We start from the raw sequence: 14,699 nt of genomic DNA, 5'->3' as shown, positions 1-14,699 counted from the left end.
CAAATGAAGGCAGTAAAGAAATTGGGGGAAATAACGAAGTGGTAAATGCATACCGCCCTCAACAGGGTCCCCGATTACGATTTTTGACTTTGAACAACTTATAAAACGAAGTCTATAAATGGTAGTTACGAAATATTTTATCATTGTGTCAGTCCCCTCCGGAAAAGATCATTCGTGTATGCTTGTGTTCATGGGTAACAGAATAAAGTTTATCCAATTTTCATGAGTGTTTTTCCATGGATTCTGCATAACTTTGTATGAAACTATTTTAAGTATTTTTTTTGTTATAAATATGTTACTGAAACCAACCTTGTCTTTTTTATAGGATTCCAAACTACTCCAAAGGCAGCCGGCAGGGAAACTCCGGCAATAGGCTAGAATTCCAGGTCCTCACGCGTCTACATCACGTCCCATAAAGTAAGTAAAATGTACAATTATATTGTTTTCCAATATTTTATGTCGCTATTCTGCCACTTTTGAATAATCGCGACGATGGAGATGCATCCGCAAAGGAATGACCATGTCAGGACTTGAACCCGAAACACTCTGTGACCAGATTCCGAAAAGAAACAATTAGATGATATTCTTGACCTGTAAAACTATGCATTTGCTGTTTTTGGAATTGATTTTTTTTTAACGGCTTGTTGCAATCTTTCGAGCATACCTTTATGAGATGGAATTATAAGTAATTTGTTTATTTATTTATCAATGCACACATTTTGTGTTACGTTTGAATATACTGAAAATGTAACCTGTCTTCCTCTGAACATGAAGGATTCAGTGACAGAGAGGATCAGATTTTTTTCTGCCCAGTGATGAATCCGGTGTAACGTTTATGCAAGACGGGCGTATAATACTATTCCAAATTACAACAAAGAAAGTTATTATGCTCATTATTTTAATTAAGCACTCAAAATGCTGACCAAGGCAGAATTTATTAACAAATAAACAGACTATAAACGTGGCGTTTCAACCTTATAACAAGATCTTCGTCAGACTCTGAACCAACCTCAAAATTTTTTATTATGTTGCATAGGTGTGTCAAGTCAAAACGAAAAGGGAGTATTCATGTTTGTGGTTTGTTTTAAGTAAATTGTGTACGTTCAGGCTATTCTTTACCATCAACATATGTTTTGTTTGGTTATTGAACTAACGTTACAATTAAATAAGAGATATGACTATTAATTGTTATGGGACAACAAATTGAATACATGATATTATGTATCTATTCTTATACTGTTCTTTTACTTATTCATGTAATAATAGCAATGCAATATTAACTAATTTACATGTTGTTATGAATAGAGTTATAAATTACATTAACGCATCTTAAATATTTATAGGATTATTATTATTTCTGACTTCGATTCCCCCCCTCGTGCTTAACTAACTGTCCAGCCTTCTTAAACCCGAAGGTTTATGGCTGCAGCAACACAAACCTTCCAACTGTCCCTATCCTGGGCAAGATCAATCCAATCTCTTCCATCCCTACCGATTTCCTTAAGGTTCATCTCAACGTTATCCCTCCATCTTTATCTTGGCCTTCCTACAGGTCTCTTACCATCAGGTTTCCCAACAAGAATCCTGTAAACTCTTATTTCCTCGTCCCTCATGGCCTGCCCATCTAAGTCTTCTTGATCTAATTATTCTAATAATATCTGGACACGAATACAAATTATGCAGTTCTAAATTATGTAACCTTCTCCACGTGCCTGCTTAAAGCAGTTATTGGAACCACCTAGGCAAAAGAGACTGAAATTAATTCAAGTTTTTAAAAATAATTAATTTTATTTTCAGTTTCTTCATTCGCCGAGATCATTTTTGGAATATTTATTGATTCCCTAAGTGTTTCCGAAACAGCTGACGATTTTACCTAAAGGCGACGCCAAGCTCCAAGTCTTGAAAATTCGGTCCTATAAGAAACTGAAACTTTCTTTAGTTCACCGTTCGCCGAGTGCCATCATGGTTCAAGGAGAAAAAACTAGCATTATCACTATGCCAGGATCATCAAGGGACCCCGAGTCCAGGTAAGCTAAGTAAATCGAGCGGCAAAAATCTTAACTTTCCAGAAAAAAAATAACAAGAAAAAACATGACTTTTAAGCTTAATAGTATGTGTATGCAGGGGCGTATCCAGAAAGTAAATTGGGGGTCGAGCTAGGGGTGCCCATCCCCCAAGGCCAATGGCGCGTCCTCCCTCTATAATAGTAAGATGATAATTATCTCGTTTTTTTGTTATTCTTGGAATCGTAATTTCAGAATTGAATGACTGTTGACACTTTTCAGAAGCAGTTTGAAATATTTGGCTGAACTATTCATCTGAAATCTTCCGAAGTCACTGAAGCAGTTCTGTGACGTCCCTTGGGTAAGAATAGAGCAGAGGCTAAATTGTGATAAGGGCTCTAAATACTTTGACAACTGTCCAGTGAAACTGAAAACTTTTCACAGATAAAGAGTACAATTAACAAAGTCCCCTTTTCAACTGAGGCTACAAGATCATTTGCTTGGGATGGTTTACTTGGACAACTCCATTTAACTGAAGTCAGATTTTCAGCTGGTATATCACTACCCAGTGTGAAACTAAAAAAGGTGGATGTTATTTTCAGGATTCACAAACCATGCACACAGAAAGAATTTTCTATACCTCCCATATCAAGTGTCTCATTGGAAAGTATGCTGAATTTACCATAGTTTTGTTTTTTTAAAAATAAATTTGGGTTCCGGACCACCTGGATACGCCCTTGTGTGTGTGTATGTATGTATGTATATGGCCCACCCATTCGTGTTATAATAACTAATAATTATTAGTATTGTGCTTATTGAAATCAATAAATAACAGATTTTAAAAAAGTAAAGATACTTTGTTGGTGTGCAGGATTTATGAGGATATTTTCTGAACTTATAATGCAAGTGTTTGAGCACACCCAATATTAATATTGTTTGCGCAATATTGTTATTGATACAAATTCATAATTTGTTTCGTATGGACAAATTGGCAAATATAAATAAGTTTGGTCTGCCCAGGCGTGTCCTATAATTTAGCCGGAAAAATCATGACAGAGAAATCCACGCATCACAGGGAAAGACTAATAGATATATTCATTTCACAATAATAGCACTTAAACCTATCCATAGCCAATCAATGAAACTCACCTGTTGAGCTTCTACATGGTTGTTATTTTCTTACATCTTTTGAGGAGTAAAATTACTTTTCGATGAGTTAGTCAAACGTTCTCACCTCGAATGTTTAGGAACTAATGAATGGTTCGACTATCGGAGGACAGGGCATCTGCAATTGCCGTCTAAGTTACTTCCCCTCCTGCCAAATCCGCAATTTTTTTTCGCTTTGCCCAGAAATCCACGATGTTCAAATATGTTCCAGTCTCCCCTATTTCCTTGGTGTGCCAAGCGTTTGAGCAACGAAACCTACCAAAGTGACTTTGAGTAATGTGTGACATGACAGTGATAGCATATAATATCCCATTGTTGCCGCTATCTCGTTTCCTAGACCAGACTTCGCCAAAAATCCTTTCAAATGTCTTCCCAATTGTCCTCACATTGCCGAGTCAACGAAATTTTGGGACTCCACCACGGATTGTTCACACCAAAGGGGAGAATTCTAATCATTTGAGGGTACAGGAAATATCGTATCCCTTCGAGATTTGCATAAACAATAATTATTAATGATAACCTTGTTTTAGAGAAATTATTTTACATGAAGTACAAAGTGCATTTTAAAAGCTATAATTGTGCTTCTAAAATTTCCCTTACAAGTTCTAGAAGGATGTTCTAACTTATAATAATTATGTTATGGTTTATTATGTCATTCTTACAACTGAAAAACTCACACAAGTTTGTAAACTTTTTATATCCTTCATCACATAACAAATTGCAAAATCTTAAGCAAGATTTATCTGTGTACAAACTTGATAAATGTTTGCAAGATTTTCCTCAAAGGGTGTATACTGTATGTGTTATGGCTAAAACAAATTTCCATTTGAACAATATTTATGAATACTTTTATTTCTTTCAGGAAAGCGGGTTTTGAGGCCATCAAGAAAATGGAACAGAAGAAAGAAGAAGAAAAGAAAAAACAAACGCAAAACAGTAAATATGGTGCTTGGGGACCAGTTTACAAAAACAAGCAAAACTTTGTGGATATGCATTGGTGCTAAACGAAGTTCAATCAAGCATTCTGAGCATTTAGTTTGAGCACTGAATGTTCGCATATAATCGTTTACAAAAGACATATCATTTAGTACTAAAATGGTCTTAGCATTGGTCTAAGTTAGTTTTTAGTTTTTTAGGGCAGTTGTCCTCCACGTTTTGCGAACTTTTGCCCCCACATTATGGCCACGTATGCTAAGCCTTGTCTCTACCTAGAGAAAGTAAACTGTACTAATTTGCATAGCTACATGAATTCTGAATAGGACATTTATACTGATATTTGAATATCTTATTCGTAGATACACCAATTTGACTACATATACAGTATTACGATTGGCATTAAAATAAAACGTGTCATCCAACTAAGGACGCCATATCTTATATTATTAAAAATTTCATCTAAGAGTGGTTGCACTACTTTTTTAAGAAATAAATAAAGTTGTTTGAAACTATGGACATATTGCAAAATGCATTATAAAATTTAGAACATCATATCATGAAATCCGATTTTTCATTCACACAGTTGAAATTGGTTACTCTTCAATCCTGAATAGTTACATTCACATGCCTGAAACGCATGCAGAACTTAGACCAATGCTAGACCATATTTTCGGTTGATTTGACAGTTGCCTTTCAGTAGAATGGCAACAATGGAAAGGGTTTTCTGCTGACATCCAACCGTATTGTTGAGAAACAAGAGGAGCAATATGAAGGACAACAAAGTGACTTGATCTTGCAGAGTAAGTAATTTTTCTCCAATACTTTTGGCAGCGTATGAAACTTTGAAAGATGTTTTGCCAGACGTATTGGGTAAAAATGACTTCTTCGTGGCATTTACTTTAATTAGATAAGGAAAACAATTACAAATTTCGCAAAAGAATTCTGCTTTTGATATCAAGAAATTAACCTTAAAATTTAACTTCATGGCCAGTATTGTTTCGATACATTTTTTAAAAAAAATTGCAAAATGTATGGAGTATAATTGTATGATACAAGATGAAATCATACACGCATGCATATATGGGCAAGTTTTGTAAAATATATCTTAAGGTGTGAGAAATATTAATTAATTAATAATCTGACGTGGTAAAAGATGGATTTTAACTTGGATAATTAGTATTTAGGTCCGCATTATGCTTAGAGACGGAATTTGCATGCGCTTTACATTATAAATGATTTAACAAGACTACATGCTCATTGGAGGGTAATTTTGACTAAGTGTTCTATTATTTCTCCTTGTAGTTTCTTTGATAGCAGAACTAGAAATTCAGTAGCACATAGCAACTATGTTAATCCCAAGGTCACTACATTCATAGGAAATGAGGCAATAGATACCTTACATATAAAACAACCTAGCGAGATTTTCAATTGAAGATAAGTGCAATAGTATTTGAAGTTATACGCAATGTTTTCAGGTATTTGTAATATGCTATAATGTAATGATTATTCTGGAATGATTCCCTTTTCTCTAGTATTTTTGACAGTGTATGAACTCTTCTTAGAGGGATGGTTTGTCAATTATATTGGGTAAAAGGGTGTTGTTCTGGATGATGTTAATCCAATAATCAAAACAATTTAGCATAACCTGTAAGAAATGTGGAATGTAAGTTAAAATTGAGTCATTGATTTTATATGGCCATTAGGGCAATAAACTGTTTTCTTGACATAGAAATTTGAATAACAAATATATTTTCATATTAGATTGAAATGGAATGTGTTGATTGTTAAAGCCAAAGACGGTATAGAATATGAAGTACTAGGTTATGAAATCTTGAAGAGAAAATAGGTTTTAAGGTCCCTTGCATGACCAGTTACAATAAGTTTTTGTGGTGTGAAGGAATTACACATGTCTCTCTATGTTTACTCTCATTGTATCATAAAGTAAATACAATTTTATCTAAAAAGGTAATTGTAACTTTGTGATTATAAGTAGCTTGTCTAAGCAAATCTCATTCCAAGGAATATATTTATTTCATGCCTGTATAATTGTAAAAAAATAACTGTAATAATATTTTACTAGAAGAAACCCAAAGTGCACATCTGTGGTAAACATTTATGTACAAACGTTATGTTTATGCATAGTACCTGAGAGTGCATTATTAAGTTTTTGCTTTCATTTGAACCATTATGAAGAGAAATGAACTTGTGAAGTTGTATATTATCTTATATCGAACATTTTTGGCCTTTTTGCAGTTATATTGTAATTTATGGTTGCTTTAAAGAAATGTACAGGAAAAAAATAAATAAAAATGTTTGGAAATAAGATTTGTTTAGATTGCTTCATGTATGCTAAAGCAAATACACAAATATATTGTTTGTGCTTTTTATTAAGACAAGTATTTACATAATTTTTGTACACGTCATGCATTACATTGCAAATGCTTTCAATTAACAAATAAATTACTAAATTTAACCAACATATATTATATTTAATGTATTTACACGCTCGCATTCTAGACAGCACTTTCGCTAACCGAACTCAAAACAAAACAGCCCACATCATGGGGTATCAGTGTGCTCATCAATAGCGCAAATGCTGCCTAGAGTGAAGAATATAGACACCTATTTTATATTTGCAAGTAACACTCCAATCTAAATTTACGTATATATCATCACAAAGGATACTTGGATAAACAGGCAAATGAATTCTTAGTAGGTGTATATTTTTTAGATTCTAAATCGGTGTTCGGTCTTTTATTTCATAGTATCCTCTTCCTTAAATTTTCCCGTTAAATTTCCATATCAATGGTGGCGTAGTCGCTTTGTAATCAAGGAGTCTCGGGTTTGATACCCGGTAGAGGTTCGGATCCTACTTTAAACTGTATGTCCATCCTTTATGTGCATAAAGTGGACTTAAGCAACAAATCAATATATAATTTAATATTGTGAATAAGGAAAACCCTGATACTACAGTACAGTGGTTTTAATACAATTTTAAACCCGAATATCTTATCTGAACATACGTGTAAAACCGATTTCTAACAAATTGTATTTACTATTATTATTATTAATTACACCAAATAACTCAAATCTTAAGAACCTGAAAACAAAATAATCTTTCCCTTGGTAGATAAGGTTTAGCATAGTACGGGGGGAAAAGTGGGGGGAACTATCCTCCACCCCCTAATCGCTGCCACTGCTTTCATTATATAATCACACATCCTCATCTTAGCGATTAGTCAAAAGTAGCAGAAAAAGGAGTAAAATATACCAAAAAATCAATCAATCATAACATGAAGACGAAATGTTCTTTTATAACTGTTATTATTAATCCATATTTAGAATATTTTTATGTGTCGTATTTCAGGCTATGGTATAAAGCAAGAATCACTAAACTTTCGATCGCGGAATATGAGCTTTCTCTTATGATGTAAGTTAAGTACTTACTAAGAAAGTATTTTCCGAAATTCAATCCTTAAACATCTCAAAACCCCTGAACTTAGATACATAAAAATGCATTATAAACAATTCCCCCAACAAATTGCGTTGTATGTATGCTGCTAATTTCCGATATCAAATTATGTTGTACTAAACTCATACTTATCGTTACTGATACGAATTCTGCTTCATAATTATATTATTTTATTTATTCTATCTCGACAACGTGGCTTTAATTCGACAATTTGATTTTGGGTAATTGATTTCGGAGTTTCCCTTGAACTGATAACAGCTAGGATTTTTTTCCTGGAAGGGGAAGCGGGTTCGAAACCCGGCTTGGGCAATCTTTATGAGTGTCCATTCATCATATCATCTCTAATCCTCATCTTCGCGATTAGCCAAAAGTGGCAGAAATGCGAAGTAGAATAAACCAAAGCAAGCCAGCACAATGCTACTAACAGAACATTAGATAACGCCAAGCATCTTTACAATTAGGTAAACGAGAAAATGTTGACGTCAACCATAAATTCCATAGGCCTTTCTTACAGAGGCTGGACGGGGCTCTGGAGTAGGGTGTATCGAAAAAAACTTTTTTTCGAAATGTTAAGGTGGCTAGTGCGGAAAAGTGGCCATTTGTGATTTTTTTTTCAGATTTTTTGGAGGTCGTTTAGGTGGCGCGCATCGACCTTGAAGTTTTGATAGTAATTTGGTTAAGCAACACGCACAACAATTTCACAGAAATGTCATTATTTGGCTATTTCATGTGTTTTTTTCTGCATTATGGTCGTTTATTGTTTTGTTTATGGCAATTATGTTACATTCGTGCCTTAGGGGTGGTTTTCTATGCTGTTTACGTATGCTTTTGGTCAAAAATTGTCAATTTGAGGCTAAAAACTCCATATTTTTCTATTGATGGTTTCCAATTGGTTTCGCCTGTGTTTTATTCGAAGGTTTTCCGATATAAAAGACTAAATAAAATATTTTGGCTTTCTAATTGCTAACAGTTCCTCAATTACTGTCCAGCGCTTCGCTTATTTTCATAGCTTATTATGCTTTGAAAATAACCCAGAGCTCACCACGAGGAGGTGGCTGGACTGCGAGCTCCACCCACCCAAATGATGTTGGCAAACATAATTTTACTAAGGGGCAGGCCAAGATTTTCTTCTAGTTTTCTCCTTGAACTTTATAGTCACTTTTTGTTCGAAATATCGGCATATGTTCTCTAGATTCGAATTTCGCTTTGATGTAGCCATCACGTGCGCTGGCGCCGAAAACGGAAGAAGCAGCCTCTTTGATAATTTTCACAAGTCGCTCTACTCCTTGTGTGTGGCAGGGGGAGTCTTGAATTTTCGCTATATTTTTGTTTTTATTGTAGTCATCTACTTCTTCATTTGTAATATTATTGGCCAACGTAGGCTCGTGGAGGGAGCATTAAGCCCAATCAACCATGTCATAGTATTGGTCTGCATTAAAACTGATGGTTGGTAAAACAAAAGTGCGAATTCTTTTGCCTTTTTTTCAATCCTCTTGCTTTCTTAATTCTTTGCCAACCAAAACTTCTTATTTCTGGGATTTTGTCGGTTATTAAAGCCAGCAGGAGATTTTCAGGATGGGCCAAAAATGCGTTTTGTTGAATGACCCTATTAATCAGATCTCTCAAGTGGTGTGGGAGAAATCGGGACAAGTAGATCAAATTCCACATACTACATAATGAAGGTGTACGCACCGGTGTGGTTTGGGATAAAGAAGGAACCATCGATAACTGACGGAGCCTGACACCTCTGGAATTTGATCCACTTGTCCCGATTTCTCCCACACCACTTGAGAGATCTGATTAATAGGGTCATTCAACAAAACGCATTCTTCGCCCATCCTGAAAATCTCCTGCTGGCTTTAATAACCGACCAAAACCCAGAAATAAGAAGTCTTGGTTGGCAAAGAATTAAGAAAGCAAGAGGATTGAAAAAAAGGCAAAAGAATTCGCACTTTTGTTTTACCAACCATCAATTTTAATGCAGACCAATACTATGACATGGTTGATTGGACTTCATGCTCCCTCCACGAGCCTACGTTGGCCAATAATATTACAAATGAAGAAGTAGATGACTACAATAAAAACAAAAATATAGCGAAAATTCAAGACTCCCCCTGCCACACACAAGGAGTGGAGCGACTTGTGAAAATTATCAAAGAGGCTGCTTCTTCCGTTTTCGGCGCCAGCGCACGTGATGGCTACATCAAAGCGAAATTCGAATCTAGAGAACATATGCCGACATTTCGAACAAAAAGTGACTATAAAGTTCAAGGAGAAAACTAGAAGAAAATCTTAGCCTGCCCCTTAGTAAAATTATGTTTGCCAACATCATTTGGGTGGGTGGAGCTCGCAGTCCAGCCACCTCCTCGTGGTGAGCTCTGGGTTATTTTCAAAGCATAATAAGCTATGAAAATAAGCGAAGCGCTGGACAGTAATTGAGGAACTGTTAGCAATTAGAAAGCCAAAATATTTTATTTAGTCTTTTATATCGGAAAACCTTCGAATAAAACACAGGCGAAACCAATTGGAAACCATCAATAGAAAAATATGGAGTTTTTAGCCTCAAATTGACAATTTTTGACCAAAAGCATACGTAAACAGCATAGAAAACCACCCCTAAGGCACGAATGTAACATAATTGCCATAAACAAAACAATAAACGACCATAATGCAGAAAAAAACACATGAAATAGCCAAATAATGACATTTCTGTGAAATTGTTGTGCGTGTTGCATAACCAAATCACTATCAAAACTTCACCTAAACGACCTCCAAAAAATCTGACGTGTTTTTGACAAATGGCCACTTTTCCGCACTAGCCACCTTAACATTTCGAAAAAAGTTTTTTTCGATACACCCTACTCTGGAGTTATGTAGTCACTACTAAAAACAGCCTTTCGCTATTCATTTGAAGGCTTCAAAGCAACTCTATACTATATTAATTGTTTTGAAAGGGAAGCAATAATTAATCCTTGTCAAATATTCGTTCCACTAATTTGCAATTCGTTGCTATTAATCACATTCAGAACTACTTTGAACATTATTAAAAGTCAATACGTCCAGTATTTTTTTCAAATCGATCCGGAGGTAGTTGCTGTTGAATCTTTCCTATCTGCCCTACACAATAAATGGTTTGATAACAAGTTTTTCCTTGGCTGCGTTCCTTCTGTACTGCACACACTCAAATATGACGAACAGAACGGCAATAAAGAAACCTGTAGAAAGAAAAACGAACAGTACATTTGCGTGATTGTATATAAAAATAGCACAAATTCTATATTTATTATTTTCATTTATAATCTTACTGCACTCAAACCATTTAAAAGTGAAAGATCTTACGTCATTGTGCAAAGGGATGAACCGAAGTGCAACTTTCAGATGCAGATTTCGTTCATAGCAAAAAATGGTTTGTTGGTTCTCATGCACGTAGCCCGCTTGAAGTGAAAATGTAGGGGTGGAATAGGCACCGACTTCACGGGGGCAAGACACCCTCTGCCCCCCAAAATTCACGTATTTACATACATGAAATATTGTTTATGTCAATCCGGCTTCCTCTAAAAAAAACAAGGAAGTAAAAGTGTTCATTTTTGTATATTACAAAAATGGGTACATGAAATAGTGAAGTCAGGGAAACTAATAATGATAATACCCTTCAGATATCCTTACATTCATTAAACGCAGAGGCGTCTCGTGCACACATGCGGTGCATGCTGCGCATGCGTCAATTGTGGGAAAAAGGACAGCTTGCTCTTCGACGACATTCATGAGCATTTCTACATTCTAATTTCTTCATATAGGAGAAGTATTTATTTTACACGAGAGCGCTCAACTCATGCATCAATTGTGGGAAAAGAATTATTACTTTCTTTCACTTCAGAGCAAGCTGTCCTTTTTCCCACAATTGACGCATGCGCAGCATACACCACATGCGTTCACGAGACGCCTCTCATTAAACGTAAGGTACCTGAACCAAATATGGCCTACCTAAGATTTGAGATTGTTTCTAATGGTGTACGTACAACGTCAGAAAGGTAAAACTAATCACAAGATTCAAGACATTTCTGGACGTTTACTGAAAATTGGAGTCTGTTCTAAATAATAACATGGGTGCAGTGAAGATTTTATTTAAAAAAGGTAACGTTTGGGCTATATTGGGTACATATGTACCCAATATATCCTAGTAATATATTTTGTTCTTTCACAAAAAATGCAACAGAAATTGTAAAGAAAGCATTGTGTGATACACTTACGTTTTATTTACGTAAAGACACAATGAGATTACACAAAGAAATAACATCGTTTACAAACTAATAAACAAGGAAGTGACGTGTCATTATTTGTCACCAGAAGATCGTGGATTACACATAACAGTCTGGACAAATGAAAAGTGACTTAGTGACTCCCACACACTCTACATGAACATAAGGGTAACAAATGTCACATTTGTGTATGTCCTTCACAATATATTCTTATGTAGGCCATATTGAGTCTACCTTACGCAGTGTACTTTTTTTCCTTCGTTATAAACAGTACTTTGGATTAAAGTCTAAACTAAGTACATTGTTGTAAAATACAAATTATGAGCTTTAAAAAAACTAATTAACTCCTGTGTTTATATAATTATCAAAATTAATTTATTCTCCATTTTCCCTAGATTTCAAATTAGCTTCGAAATTTTGTAGTGCTGTGCCCCTAGCTCCCACTTGACTACGAGCCTGGTGGTTCCGCAAAGAATAATTAATAAATATAGATATATGTAGTATTGGTGATTCAAGAATTTTAAGATGGGATTTGTTTATATTTCGTTTTATAGCCAAATGTATTTTACCAGTTTCCATTTATATGCTGTTTTTTAAATGAAAGCTCTGCCAAACCAAGGGAATAAGATACGATTTAAGTGTTGCCTGTAGCTCTTTAAAATATATTGTCCGTCAAATGATCGCCAATGTCGTCAATTCAGCCATGGTCAATTGTCCACAGTTGCGATTGTCATAGATTTGAACAGACCACTCAGTTTTAATTTCTGTTATTTTCTATACAAATTTACCTTATTTATTTCTTCCCGTAATTGGTTGTTTTGCTTTCTTGGCCAAGCACTTCAAGATCTGGCACCACTGCTAGCAATGTACGCATATCTTTTGTTTGCTGATATGCTGTTCATGTTCGTTACCTTGGTTCGTTACATTCGTCTTGTGGTTAGAGGGAGAGGGTGTGTGGCTAACCTGATTTGGGCTGAAGATCTGTTTGACACTTGGGTTTTCAGTGGGGAAGATGATTTTGCGTTTAATAGGACAATCATGTAGTAATTCAATAGCGTTTACTTAGAACTTTTGGCTAAAACTGCCAATATTTACAGGGATGACGGCCTACATGAAAACAATACTTTCATCAACTATTTAACTTGTTTTCCCATTCCAATAGGTTGAGAACACCGAATTAAGTGCAAAGAATATTGTCTCATTAGTTTGAAGAGGACAAAAATTCAGTAAGTTCATTTTACATTTTTAAGTTTTTAAAATGTTTTTTCTTGTGGGTAGTAGGGTAGTAGCATTCATACAAGAATTTATTTGAGGGGATGTGGCTCAAAAGTGGACTATTTTAATCAAGTGAACTTCATTTTTTTAGCAGCGGCTGGTAAATATGTTGTAATTTTTACTACAAACACATATCCAATGCGTTAAAATACTTATTTACGTTGACTGAGAATTTGTCACGGAGGTTATTTGAGTGGGCTGAGTCTATTTCGAAGTAGGTCAGTTATATTTCGCCCCCTGGTGGCGACGTCACTCATGAGTTGTTTTTTTATTTACTTGCATCAACTCTCTTAGGAAGGCCAAAGTTCTGGAGAGATGGATAAAGTCAAAGGTCTACTCACCCATGAATAGAACAAAGAAGGACCCTTGCATGTCGTTCAAATTCACAGTGTGGTTCTTCACTCCACCGGCTTTACCGAGGTTCGAACAACGATCCTTCTTAGGCCAATAGTCCCCTGTCCACTTATTGATCAAGCCAACTTGATGCATTCGTTTGATCCTGAAAGAAAAAATCTGCAAAGAATGTATGCAAAAAAACAAAACAAAGTAATGTCAAGTTGAATGGAAAATAATGTCTGTCTTTTGAGCAGTTATAAATGGTAGATAACAAAGATTTTGCGTTGAGCACACATCGTATTCTATCTTGTTTGCTTGACTTATTCGGGATATAAGATTTCTCGGCTCAAGTTGCGATTGTTAATTCTGAAATAATCACGGTAAACAGGAACTTTTTACATGGTTCGATTTCTATTTGTCTGCTAACACAAACTTAGCGATTACTTACTGCGCGTTTACTGGAGAACGATTTTCTTCCCTTCCGTATACTCCTTCAGCTGAGGTTTAGGGCTCTTAACATTACAATAATGACTCTAAAATCGTAAAATGTTTCCAACAACTGACCATATGATACACTCATGCTCATAAATTAAGGATAATGCTTAATCTTGTACAAAGAAATATTTGGTGTGCACGTTGCAGCTTGAAATGATGTCCGGGTACTGTACCAAAGAACCTGTGTTGACTATGACGTTGATCCAGTGTGTGGTGGCGCTGTAAGCAGACCAATGACTCACAGGAGCGAAACTGCTGACCAGAGTACAGTGCCTATAGGAAGTGTGAGGTTGTGTTCGGTTGTGCTAATGGTGAGTGCGTGTGTGAAATGGCTCAACGAACACATATTGATGATGTAATGAGGGGAAGGATACTTGGGCGGCTAGAGGCGGGCCAAACACAGCAGGTCGTGTCACAGGTGCTCCATATGCCACAAAGTGTCATCTCACGATTATGGCAACGATTCCAACAGACTGGAAACGTGTCTCGGCGCTACAGCAGTGGACGTCCACAATGTACAACACCACGAGAAGACAGGTATCTGACCGTAAGTGCCCGGAGACACAGACGGAGTACTGCCGGAGGCCTTGCTCGAGACCTTGCAGCTGCCACTGGAACAGTTGTTTCCCGACACACTGTGTACAGACGACTCAACAGGCACGGTTTATTCGCCCGGAGGTCTGCAATTTGCATTCCACTGTCACATGGTCACAGAGTAGCCCGTAACATGGTGTAGAGAACACAGGACATGGGCAA

General features: G+C 36.0%; 1 protein-coding gene and 1 long non-coding RNA gene across 2 annotated transcripts in view; one reads left to right on the top strand and one right to left on the bottom strand.

The window, feature by feature from the left end:
• The first annotated feature begins 1,800 nt into the window (after positions 1 to 1,800).
• Positions 1,801 to 6,429, top strand: LOC146004499 (uncharacterized). Its single transcript, XR_014443934.1, has 2 exons — positions 1,801 to 2,027; positions 4,033 to 6,429. It is a non-coding gene; the product is annotated as an uncharacterized LOC146004499 (long non-coding RNA).
• Positions 6,430 to 10,469: 4,040 nt separating this feature from the next.
• Positions 10,470 to 14,699, bottom strand: part of Ir93a (Ionotropic receptor 93a) — a 139,132-nt gene continuing 134,902 nt past the window's right edge. Inside the window, exons 19-20 of the mRNA XM_083143297.1 lie at positions 13,454 to 13,611; positions 10,470 to 10,793 (exon numbers count right to left, since the gene is read on the bottom strand). Coding sequence (XP_082999423.1) covers positions 10,696 to 10,793; positions 13,454 to 13,611 — 256 coding nt within the window. The 3' untranslated portion in view covers positions 10,470 to 10,695. The remainder of the gene's footprint in view (positions 10,794 to 13,453; positions 13,612 to 14,699) is intronic.

The sequence above is a fragment of the Lepisma saccharinum genome, chromosome 21 (assembly GCF_977018435.1).
Source record: "Lepisma saccharinum chromosome 21, izLepSacc3.1, whole genome shotgun sequence".
In the NCBI taxonomy this organism is placed as follows: Eukaryota; Metazoa; Arthropoda; class Insecta; order Zygentoma; family Lepismatidae; genus Lepisma; species Lepisma saccharinum.
Note: the sequence above shows the minus strand (reverse complement) of the source record. Positions and strands in the feature narration are given on the sequence as shown.